This window comes from Falco rusticolus, chromosome 9 (assembly GCF_015220075.1).
Source record: "Falco rusticolus isolate bFalRus1 chromosome 9, bFalRus1.pri, whole genome shotgun sequence".
Lineage (NCBI taxonomy): Eukaryota > Metazoa > Chordata > Aves > Falconiformes > Falconidae > Falco > Falco rusticolus.
The window spans coordinates 1,257,805-1,270,928 of NC_051195.1; the positions used below are offsets into that span (position 1 = coordinate 1,257,805).

At 41.5% G+C, this 13,124-nt stretch overlaps 1 protein-coding gene across 1 annotated transcript in view; it reads left to right on the top strand.

Annotated features, from left to right (window-relative positions):
* Positions 1 to 13,124, top strand: part of TCERG1L (transcription elongation regulator 1 like) — a 103,117-nt gene that overhangs the window by 14,373 nt on the left and 75,620 nt on the right. The window contains exon 4 of the mRNA XM_037401048.1: positions 3,389 to 3,577. Within this exon, the coding sequence (XP_037256945.1) occupies positions 3,389 to 3,577 (189 nt within the window). The remainder of the gene's footprint in view (positions 1 to 3,388; positions 3,578 to 13,124) is intronic.

Genomic DNA, 13,124 nt, shown 5'->3' on the forward strand with positions numbered 1-13,124 from the left:
GAATTACTTTTTTTGGGTGAGAGTGGATCTTCCTATCTCATAAGTGTTAGTAGCCTTTACTTTCGTCTTGTTAAAGTAATTTCTGTTCGTTTGGGTGTTTTTTCTTCAAGGAGGAAAATCTTGTGGTTTCAATTTTTAATGTGTTACAGAATGTCAGTCACCAAAAGACAGGTTGTGGTGTGCTGTGTCTGGTGGCAGAGGCCATATGTGAGTGTAGAGAGAGCACTGGCACAGGCTGGGGGGGCAGAGGACTTTGGTGGATTTTAGAAAGGACACTGAGCACGCTCTGTGTGGGACGTGACACGTCTGGTGGGTCTCAGCAGGGTCCAGTTCCCAAAATTTTTGTACATGATGCTGTGCTAGACGAGAAGAGAAGGCACAACAGAAACAGCTCCTCTTCTGCACCTGTTAGACCCTTTTCCACACGGATGTTACCAGGTAGATATTTGGCCATCGCACATCATCCTTTGTGATGGCTTTGCTGCCTTGTCCCAGTGCTTTCACCGCTTTCCCCACCATCAGTGAATTCTCTCGGAATAGTCTCTTCATTGCTTCTTCAGCTGCTCTCTGCTCTTTTAATTGCTTCACATCAAACCATGCTGCCCATCTCGGATGTTTCCCGCTAATCTGTTTGCTTGAGAAGAGCAGAGCTGGAAGGCTGAGGAAGGACACTGAGATGGGGTTTGTTATTTCGGCAGCCAACTATTACCTTTCTCCTCAGGGTGTAGCATGACTTGGCAAAAGCAGATTTGGGGAAACCACCACTGCTAGGAAAAAAATTCAGGATTTTTTTCCCCTGAAGGCTATATTGATGATAGTATTTTACTACTACTTTTAACTCTTGAAATTCATGTAAATGTGGGGTGATTAATGACAATTCTAAGAAACCCTTTAAGAAATTTTTGGAAGTACTTACAGCAAAATCTGATTTGTTTCTGAGAAGAACGCCTCTCCAGCTACACTGAGCGTGGGTGAAAGTCCCCAGCTCTCAAGTCACATCCCAGGCCAGCTTCCAGCTGGGAAATCATATGCTGTGTTAGAGGCTGATAAACTGCTGAGATGATTGTTCAGTTGACTCAAATCAAGAGAATGGGCTTGATGACCCCCAGACACCCTGTCCGTGCTCTCCTCTCAAGTATTAACAGTTATAGGGGTAGTCCTTTCTTCATGGAATTATTTAGTAGGAGAGAGGGAGAAAGAACTTCATCAAAGGTGGGGAAATCACCAAAACTTCTCTTTCGACTGACTGATGAAACTTTAATAAGGGAATTGATGAAACTTTAATAAGGAAGCCCTGCTTCAGGAGCATTACTCATCTGTGCTGGTGGAAGACTTCAGCTATCCAAGCAACTAAGGCTTACATTATTTCGCTGCTTTCCTGGGGTCTTTGGGGAAATTGCATCTTCTCCAAAATAAAAGAATCAAATGAGAAGTAAACAACCTTTCTGCTCATGTACCCTGTAGGAAGCCAGTAGAAAAGTCATTTTTCTAGACAACATTAGTTTTCATAAGTTGCAGAAGATGTGTGGTTTTTTTCCCAACTGCAGACAGCTCAAATCAGGAATGAGTGCAGGCTCTTGGGGACCTGGTGTTTAACCTAACCTAATGGTCTTTCTAGCCCTCGGGTGCATAAACAATAAATTTGTATTAGACAGTTGGATTAGTTGGACACTGATTATTTATTTTTGAATTTTTTTTACTTTCCACCGTGACTCTGGCAGAATGATCTGATTTTCATCTATCCATGGATAAATGATCAACACTTTAATATTTGTGATTTTTTTTTCCCTGTGTGCCTGTTAATTAGTTTATATGCAGGTGTTTTAAGTGAATTCTTCTTGGCATTGATGAATACAGTAGAAATAATAGAAGGGATTTTTTTGTGATGCTTACTGAAAATATTTGACTTATGTTTTGCTAATGCAGAGCTTATTTTGTTGGCAAATAATTGTTTATAAAGAGTCAGGAGCAAAACTGCTGAAAGTTGGTATAGTGTATGCCAAAAGTTGGTATAATGTATAGCCTCAGGAGACCCAATTAGCTGCAACCAATGCAGGGTCCTTTCCAAAAACCAGTGACCCGCTCTTTCCCCAACACTAACCGAGACCAAAACAGCACTTGGCATCTGGAGTCAAAACTTCTCAGGTGTCTGAAGCCAGAGCAGGATAGATAAACCTGAATGAGATGTCTGGGCAATGAAGCTGTGTGGTGGACTAGGATCTTGACTGAGCTTGCTCAGCTGTGGTTGTCTTGTCACCCACCCCATGCCCTCATGGTCATGCTTCCCAAGCGCCGGTCATGGGCTGATTCCCTGTTTTCTTCAGAGATGCACGTATAAAAAGAAATCCTACAAACTCACAGAATGCCTGAAGTGAGGAGTCTGATCAAATAGTGATTTTTTGTATTTTTTTTCTGCAGAGCTACAGTTGGCTTTTAGTGCCTGAAGGATTTCCACATGCACTGAAAACATTTGCTGAACAACATAATAAGCTAATGATTGCTTAATTTTTGAATACATAGCTCAGTGTAGAGGGAGTAACAGCTGGTGTTTGTCAAATTAGGTTTTCTCCTTAAGATTTTTACTACTCATTTTCTTGTTTATTTAACATATTTAGCCAAGATTGAGCTCTGAAGGTCTTCCCCACAAGCTTCTTAGACTTAAAAGGTAAATATTACATAGTATGAAGTGTGTTTGAGCCTTGATTTGGGGAACCTCTGTGTTCCCATGTGAAACCATTGGAAGTTTCCTGCGTGGTGTTTTTTCAAGATGAAGGATACTAGTATGTAAAACTTGTAAAACTCGGGTGTTTGTGTGCATAATACAGGAGAACAGCTGGGCAGGTAACAGTAACATTGGACAGTTAATATAGCAAGTGACAAAAACATTCAGATTTTAAATCAGCCAACTTATATTCAGGAAAATTCAGAATAAGGGCGGTCATGCATCATAACGAAGCTGTGGGAGCTGAAGAAAATGCCAACCAATGTCTTCAAATATTTGACTTTTTTATTGAGTTTTTTTTCATTTAAATTTAATAACTCTGCACAGTTTATATATGACTCACAACTGTCTTGTCCCTCTAGGTTATAATGCTATGTTCACATATATGAGGTTTTAATATCTGAAAATGCACCAACCACAAGCTAGGGCTTTAAGAATAATGATGAGGCAAGGGGCTTTGAGAGTCCTAAGAAAATATATTGTATAATATATTCAAAATCTAGCATCTCGCTAAGGGAGGCATGCAAACAGTGGAGGCCAGGTGGGAAACGTTGCAGGCTTTTGTTCCATCTTGCATTGAAATTCAGAATGCTGAAAGCACCATCTTACGTAAATCTGCTGGTTTCCAATTAAAAATAAAACCTGTTGCATCTCACCTTTCCACAGGTGGTTGCCAGAATAGCCTTAAGCCGGTTGGTGGCAATCAGACCCTGGCACTGGCCGCCGCAGCCACCACCGCGATGGTGGCGGTGGAGCCAGAAGCCCCCCAGGGACCTTCGGTGCCAAGCGTCCAGCCCTGCCACGTGCTGACCTTCTCCCCTATCAAAATTCCGGTTTTGGCTTCACCGTTTCCAGGTAAGGTCTGGTAGCACTAATGAGCAGCTTTTTATGTTTGCTTTGCAACAGAGAGAGGCTTCTGAGCGTGCGTTTTGGCGCTGTTTGGTAAACAGTCAGGGGATACAGGCAGCATTACTGTAAACTGGGAATAAAGTTAATTTTCCTGGTGCAGTGTAGGGGTGTTCTCTGAAGTTGTGTGTTAAAACTGAATTCAAAAGCCCATTTGCTATGTTTATGTCGCTGTGGCATTTACAGGCAGTAGATGAACTGAGCTGCATCCTCTGTCACCTTGGTGATCGCTGTAAATGAACGTGGTCTCAGTTGCACGGGGTTTTTGCAGCAGAACCTCAGGTTGTGATGTTGGCAGTGAAAGGTGTCTGTATGACATGTAGTAACACTTGATTAAGACTTAAGTAGATAGTGTGGCTGTTTATAATTAGAAAATATGCTGGGAAAATGTAGCCACAGTTGTATTTTTTTCTGATCGGTTTAGATGTGGTTGCTTACTGGAAAAAAACGCTATTTTTGTGGCATTACTTTGTGTAACCAGTTTCTGAATACAGCAGCTGGGGAAGTACTATGGCATCCCTGACTCGCTGTGGAAGTCTGATTTAAAGTCTTTAGGGTAATTGTTGAAACTGAATACTTCAGGCTATATGGAAATGCTATGTACCAATTAAGTTAGAAATTTAAATCAGGGTGCATTTTCCATCCTTTTGCTACTTGAAGTGTAACACAGCAAGATACAGTGAGATTGGATTTCGCAGAAGGTATGCAGTTATGATTTTTGGGTTTCAGATGAAATGTTTTTATGAGAAATGTATCTCGGTAATTATTGTTCCTGTTGAGCAGTCATTAGAATCACCCAGATAAATGCTTGCCAAGGGCGTACGGCAGTGTTTTCATGTTTAGGGATCTGATGAGCAAACTGACCCACAGGAATAAAGGCACAAGTCTTTTGGACTTTGTCAAGAAAGGATGTTTCTGAAATAAGGGCAGACAGCAGAGTTAATTGCTGCAATAGGGCAGGGAGTCGGTGGTGCTTCCCACAGGATTCCCCAAAAACCATTTTGCCTGTTTGTAAGTGAGCATCTTAGAGGAGAGTCCGAAGGCAAAAAAAGCCCATTCTTTATCTGTGCTGGGAAGCAGAATTACATGCCAGATGTGTTCTTCCCTGAATAGAGATGCTGGGACAATCTGGGAAGGAGCTTTGCAGGACTTTTGATTTACATCTGCGGAGGTGAGCTCTTTGTGAGGGGTGTTAGACAAGATAGAATATTATAATGCTGGGAAGCTCTACCACTTTGATAACTGGCTCAGCTCTGTGATGATAAACATGTCAAACCATGATAATTGTTGCTTTCCTTTTGAATAACTGTATGATAGGCTATCAAATATCATGCTTTGAGTGCCTGAGCAATCATCCTATTACCAATCATTCACAGTAAACTACACACTTCTGCGTGATTTCTCCTACAGAATATATAGTAGCTTTTTGAGAAAGAAAGCTTGAAAATGCCTGGTCCACGTACAATAAACCTGAGATTCAGCTAACCATTTTTCTCTATTAATCACCATCTCTTGAGGAAAAAGGCTTACATAAAACATTTTTATGAAATTCGTATTTATTGTGCCAGTGGAGAAGAGGATTCATAGGTGCTGGCTTTAGATTATCTTTGTCAACACCAGCTTGATGAGCAACTCACCCAGCTGGCGCTGGGCGGGCTGGGTGGGTGGGATGGAGTGTTGGGATGCCCTTGGGGCAGGGACCGCTCTGCAGCTGGGCTGGCATCCTCTGGCTGGGTCCAGGGCACTATAGCCATAGCTACCTGATAAAACAGGTGTGAGGGTTTCTGTAAGTGCTAACGAGGGAGCCAGGCTTTTGATAGGCATGAGAGAAAACGGAAGAAAAGCACATGCAGGAGCTTTAAACCCAGCGTGTACTCCAGTGCACGTACACCTACATCCTCTGCCGAAACACTGGGCATGTGGGGTGCTGAAGCTGGGTTTAACTTACAGGAAAAAACGGTCAGTTGGCCAAAGGCAGTGCTCTGCTGTCAAAAGTAAGCGTCTCTATTGCCATAGAGGTTAATGGCTGGGAAAATACCAAGAAAGTGTAATCTGATGTGTAGGTAATCCCAAGTGAGGAGCATGCTTTGTAACCATCTCAGCCTCTCAGTTAAAAACACCCATGTGCTGGCATTTATTAAAGATGACTTATTGTTCTCAAAGAGAACTACATCTCGGAGAGAACATAATCTGCGGACCCTGGAGGCAGCTGTGTTTTTCTCGATCCATGTGTGATTTATAAAGTAACATGGTAATTAATGAGCTTCCCGTGTTCTCCTTGTCTAAAACTGATGCAAGGCAATGTTCACATTAACAGGAATGAATTTAGGAAACAAAAGATTAAATTATTTCTAACTTGAATCTACATGTATATTGGTGCCTGTAAGGCACACTGTTAATTGATTATACTGGAGATCAGTATTATAATGCTAGCTGGTGTGGTACTGTGCTTCTAATCACAGCAATTGGTTCAATCAGTAATCTTATAACTGAATATTTATTCTTAAGGAGGTCTTTAAATAAGATTAGTTTTGCAACCGTATTGTTTGGCTGTGTTACTTTCTGCCAGCCTAATTAGTAAACTTGGTGAGTTAGTAAAAAAAAAAGTAAGTTAGCGCAACAAGGCGGGCTGGTGGGGGCACTGGCTGAGCGAGGACCCAGGCTCCGGTGGTTTTCCAGCCTCGCAGAGCAAACATCTGGGAGCTTCCTTGAAGCAAATCACCAAGGTCCAGGAATTAAGGAGAACTGAGAGTACGCAGAATGCGGTAATAATTTTTCCAAGTTCATTTTAATAACATTTATTTTACATTTTGTAAAAGAAAAATGAGAATTAGAGCTGTAATAGAGTACAGGATATTCAGGGAATTTAAAACCTTTTGTGGCCTTTTTCTGTGCGGTATGCTCTGAAGGATCCCTGCTGGGTCTTTGGCCCTGGGGATAAGCAGACAAGGGTGGATGTGCTGGTCAGGAGAGGTTGGCACAGGTTTGCTGTGCCCTTGGCTCTGTGATGGGAGAAACCTCTGTAGTCATCTTTCCTGTTGGGTATTAGTTTGGCACCATGGTGATCCTAGACATTTTTAACAATGAGATAAATGTATGGAAAAGGAGAAACGTAAAATTGCCTATATTTAAGGTTGAGGAATCTATTTGTCTCTACATGAAGTGGTCTGTGATCTTCTGGGTGGCTACAGTTGCATGTTCCAACGTAATGCAAAATGAAAATACAAGCAAGGGACTGACCACCAGTGAACAGTCGCGGGGGGGGGGCGGGGGAAGAGGTAGACACCCACAACTTTTTCTCACCCTCAGAAGTTCATGCTCAAGTATTTATACATCCACCTGGTTTCAGGTCTAGGACTCAGTGCCTCTGTACTGATGTTAAATGCCATCTCAGAGCATGGCATCGTGCCCAGACCAGGCATTATCAAAATCAACCATCCTGGGGGGCAATGGGCTGGAATTGGTTCTGTTTTCTAGCCATAAAACATGTCCTTGGGCCCAAGAGCCCACTGTAGCCACAGTCCTTCCTAGTACAGGACATGAATTTTCTGTTCTTAATGCTTCCAGACTTGACATTTAAATTGTTAATATCCATTAAAATAAAAACCCAATTGAATTTCAGTACAATATAGTCATTTGAATAAATTGATATTACAAAACCTTGCTTTGGGTGCTATGGGGGTTGAAATTGAATACCCATGTCGTTCTCAGTTTGGGTTTGGGTTAGTTTACTGCTCATACAATTCACAACAGTTGTTGCTGATCTATAAAAAGGCTTTCTGCTCTCACCCTGATTTGGAGCCATGTAAATGCATTGTGCAGTTCGTGTGAGAGTTAAGTTGCTGCTGAAGTAGCTTTCTGGAAGTGAGGAGTCAGGGCGATACTGTAAGCAGAAAAGGAGGGAGCAGCGTTGTGTCCCTCCTTTGCCAGCCTCGCCTGCACTTTAAAACATCCTGACTTTGATGAATGTGCCTGGAGACCATGTGTATACTTCCTTTTTAAATTATTTTTATTTGGTAATAATTTCAGATAGAGCAAATCTGTTTTTCATAGCCACCTGAAAGGCACCTTATTCTTCCCTACCCTTCAAAAAACCACGTCAGTGGTCTTAATCCTCGTGGGCTGGAGTGTGAGAAGACCACCAAGCACTGGGTGTCTTGACTCCAGCTCAGTAAAATCTGCGAGGGCTTTGCTGGTGACTTGAATGACCATAGGGATCACATCTACAAATAGTGAGTAGGTATTTGGTAAAACTCAAAAATCTTGAAATCCTTGTATGTGGTATTGCAGATGGATAAAGCCAAATGCAGGCCACAGGTGATGTGGAAAACTAATGGTGCCTGGAAACAGTGAGGCTCCAGGACATAACAGAAAAAGTTGGAGAAAAAAAAAAAAAGTAAAATAGAAAGTAAAATCAGAAGTCTGTTTGAACTATGGCAGCCAGTGGTACTGGCTCCTCTAGCTGTGCCCCGTGGAGATGTAATGGGCACAGAAGACCAAGACCTTCCAACAGCTGGAAGAAAGCGTTATCCTTCTGCTCTCTGCTGTTCTAGTCTGGTTTGGTTTGGTTAGGGATTTGTCATCTGGTTTAAAAAAAAAAAGAAATGGTATGGAAATACCTGGGTAAAATCAGAGAATTTTGTTCCAGAGAGCAACTTGATTGATTTGTGTAGGAGTGTGATACTTGACATTTTTGTGGATGAAAACTGATGCTCCTTAGACTTGATTTCCAGATTTTGTCCTCTTCAGCCATTCTCAGCTCAAAACTGCTGATCTCAAACCATTCAGGACAAGTCCCGTGGCAATCAGCTTTGTAATATAGTTGTGAGGTATTTGTACAATTGCTAGATACGTTATTCTATTTTCTGTTCACCAGAATGTAGGATTCTGTCTTAATTCATTACAGCATTTTCCAAGCAACTCTGAGCATACTGCATTGATGCATTATTATTTTTATTTTTTAGCAAAAGTCTTTTTTCCCTGATATGTTTTTTTTAAAAAGTTAAACATTTCAATTTTTGTTCATTGACAGGATGGTTGATGTGCTTGTTTTCTGTTATTGAGGTTTCAATTGGGTTTAATGTGGTGTCTGGTATGATTCCCTTATGGTGAGCTCTGCTTCTAACACAGTAAAACATGGAGCAGTGGCAGCAACCCCTTGGAGAACTTGGCTAGAGCAGTTTTCCTAGTTTTAAGCTGGTAAGAAGGTCTATGGAGTGCCTTCCACACAGTGCACAGAGCAATGACAGATGATGCGCTGATTTTAGCCACCTTCTAATACTGAAAAATCAGTATTATGGCTAGACTCACTTAACCACTAGAAAGTGGTTAAAGCTGTAATTATTAGAGACTCCTACAATGATAAAATTAATTCTTTGGCACCACTTCCACTTTTTTTTGAACACTGTTGAGCCTCTGGCAGTCAGTTTTGAGGGAGGTTTGTGTTGTGGTCAGCCGGGTTTGACTCTTGGAGAAAAGGATGTTCAAGATGGTCATGAGTAACCTAAAATGCATTACCCTGTGATTATCATCTGGCAGCTTCTGGAGGATAAGATGTAGTTATTTTACCTTACATTTTAGCTATGATGACTTAAGACAAGCCTCAACCAAGCTGGAGATAAAACATCAATCCTGTTGGCTAAACAAATGTGAAAATGTTGGCAGCTGAGTCATTCCTAAGCTGTTCACTGAAACATCTTTGTGTATCTAATGTAGTCACATGAACGTGCTCTAACGGGCTTCAATCCTTAGGGACTGGTGGAAAAAAAAATACCAAATTTTCAAGACTAGGAAATATCCATATCCCTGGGGAGGAAAAAAAATAAATATCATCCTTAAGCAGAGGGAAACCAGCTGGGTGAATCTGACATGGTGACTTGATACACGGCACTGTGCCCTTCAGGATGCAACTTTTGCTTTCTGGAAGTTTTGCATCCCAAAAGGTGTTGGACCTTTTCTGGTTATTTTGTTAAACAATCGTTTTGCTCATCCTTTTTCTAGAGAACCTCATGATTTAAGTTAAATCATTTGCAAGCAAGCAAAAAGTGTGTTATAAGCAATGCTGCTTTGAAAGAAACTCATGTTTCTTTGAATACCTCCAGTCTCCATCAGTTGGGACTAAGAGAGGGTGTGAAAGCTCATAAGCAACAGCAGTAGGAGACTCAAAGCTGAGTGGAGCCTGGAGGTCATTGGTGATGCAGGGATGGACCTGAAGCATGGTCACACATGGAGCATCACCTTCATCCCTTCCCCAGCCCCGAGAAGTGTCACTCGCTGTTCAGTTCTCCCTCAAAATGGGTTTTGTTCCAGTGGTCCATGCTGGGGCCAGCCTTGTCTTGGGGATCGTGAGTTTTATTCTAGTGAATATTCCCACTCAAGTACCTGGGGACGGAGCCGTTCAGAAACACTGTGCAGTGAGAAGGGTCTTAGCACAACATCTCTGTGCTGTCTGCTGAGCATGTCAACTGTTTTCCATCAATGATTTAGAATGGAGAAGGTTCCAGCAATGCTGTTGGAGCTCCATTTTGGGTTATTCGTTCAGGTTTTTTCCTCTCTTCTTTTTTCATCTACTGGTGGTTCTTATACATGTACCAGGCAAAATGTTCCCTTAAATATTTAATGTCATCCTTGCCGTTAACTTAGTTTTTTGTGCCAGCTTTAACATAAAGACTAAATAGGAGCTTGTGGAGATGCAGCTACTCACTGTGCTGCATCTTCATGCTTATGTGCTCTGCTGGTAAAGAGAAAATTTAATTTTCCAGCACTATTAAGGCAAGTCTTTGAAGAGGACTATCTTAAAAAAACCACCTAAATGCAATAAACTTTGGGAATGTAAGCAGTTACATGGAGTAATTCAAGTATGGGATATCTAGTAATCTCTAATACCACTTTTATGGCTACTGTAATAAGAATCGGGGTATTTTTCTTACTTTCACATACAATTTCGTAATTATTTGAGTGAGAAAGGTAAGATATGAATCTGTGGTTATGGACTCCGTAAATTAGCAGTGAGTACAAATATTAAAAAAGGCACCATCTGCCATATAAACCATTTGCCACCTGTTCCCTTGCTTTCAAAATTATTTAATGGTTTAAATTTAATGTTTTAGCTTGCCACAGAACAGCTGGGAAGTGACTAAGTATTTTTCCTATCAGTACCTTAACAGCCAAGCAACTTTATATGTTAAAAACAGCTCTTAATGCCAGTGTTTTTCTACATGCTCTTTCATGTGTCTGTCAGCTTGCTTCATTAGCAAATTCTGCTGATATAAAACACATTTTCATAATAACAGTTACTCAATTATTTTTATGGTGTTGCTTGGAAGAAACAGCTTCTCTTCCACAGCAAACAGAAGTGATGGGTATTTCGGAGTGGTCACAGCACTTAGCTCAGCACACGTCGAGGGAGAGGTGGCATGACGGCGGAGTTACTCCTGTGAAACCCTTAAGCTCAGCCTAACGTCGTCCCTCCCTGGTTTCTTACTGCTGTTGAAGGTGAGATTGAGTGAGGTGAGATAAAATTTGTCTGTAAGAAATATTTTTTTGTCAAGGGAATGGAATTTAAGAAATCAGGGACGAAGGTTAGACATCTCTAGTGCCTTCCAGGTACCTGGGGGTTCGTTCTGCTCATCTCCTCCCAGCACCCAGCTGGTGGGGTTGGGGTGGTCCAGCAAGCTGCGGGGCAGAGGAAGTTTGTCCAGCCTCTGTGGAAACTGCAAATGCTTTTCTTACCTTTTGTAACAAGATTAATTAAAAAATGTAATCCGGTAAGTAAATACTTGCAAAGCTTGTGCGGTTCTGGACATTCAGATTGTTTCTCCCTGCTCTGCCATGCTGGGTGCGCTCCGCAGGGCTCTGTTTCTCCAGGCGCTCCTCCTCATCGTTAAGACAATTCCCTCAGCGGTAATTTTCCTTGTGCATTTGTTATTTAGATAGTCTAGCCATTATGTATACCAGAATTCCTAGATGTTAGGTGGGCCAGAAATAATGATTTTGGAAAATCAAAAGAGCAATTCCAAATATCCCACCCAGAAATGTGATGTTTGTCTACTCAGGAAGCTTTTCTCTCCCCTTCCGGGTGTCCTATGTGTCTTGCAGTAAAACAGGCTTGACTTTGAATACTGAGTACTTCTAACAAGCTTGTTGTAAATGATCTGCCCAGCTTTAATGCTGTGTAACGAAGCAAGCAAATGAATGTTTATAGTTATTAAAGTGATAACTTCCTACTCGAGCTAATATTCAGCATAAAATTACTTTTCTGTTTCATATCTGTGTTGGCACATGGAAGGGAAGGCATGCATGTACAGGGGGTTTCTGAGCTAAAATAATGCCAGAGATCTCATTTAAATGAGTATCAATTTTCTCCTTCCATTGGACAGTAAATCTCTGCTGGAAACTGCAAGTGCTCAGTGGCCCAATTAAGACTCTGAGAAACTGGATGATCATTCCTGGGATGGTTCTTATAGTTTGTGAGAAAATTCAGCCATTTCTTTGGGTTACTAAGGCAAACATGTCGCAGGAGGAGGTGAGGCAGAGTGATATCAGGCAGAACTTTTTGATATTGCAGATTTTTTGCACCATCCTCATTAACGAATAAAGTTAATAACGGAGCATTTATTAATGCAAAGATGTTGATGGGCTAAACTGGCTTTATGGGTCATGATGCAGTTACTCTATACAACTGGACGGTGGTTTCCACAGCAGTGAGATGATGTCTGTGTAAGCCTATCATATGTACCTATAGGAAAGGACATCTCTAATCCTCCTTTTCGTGGAATATCATTGACATGACTAACTAGAAGGGAAGATCTTCTGATGGGATAAATACACATTTGCAGAGGGAACGTACTGCTGTGGTACTTCATCTTATCTCTTGCAAGAACCCTATGGCCAAGCTGGTATTATTAGTCCTGCTTCATTTATGCCATGTTCTTGGGTAAACAGCTATTTAGAGTGAACCAGAAGAAACTTGTTCAGTATCTTGAGTGTAATATCAAGATACTGACAATAGCAAAAACTTAATTAAACATTTGAAGATATAGTTAAAGACAAACAACCCAAATCCTTTCATTCATGCCCAACTTTTTGCTTGATAAATGTCATGAAAGTCAGACTTAATTTACTGTATGTTTAACTGCTTGTTAAAACAAGTAGTGTTTGTTGTGGTGGTTTTTGTTTGGTTTTTTTTTTTCCCCCCGAAAAATGCCAGTGCACTGCTGTAGAGAGTTTAAATCAGATTCCACGTGTTAGTAATAGCATTTATACTGTTAAAATACCTGGAGGGTGGTTTTTCCCCATACAAGAGACAAGTGGTGGAGACCTGGGCAGTTACTGCTGCTGCTACTTGGAAGATTAACACTAATACAGCAGTTAGCAATTTCCCCTGTGGAAAGCGAAGGCACTTTGAGGACCTTTGTCTGAATCGGTCACGTTTTGCTCTTTCCCCAGCAGGATGGGCCTCCTGGGCTGTGGCGGGCCACAGTGCTGCCAGCCCCCC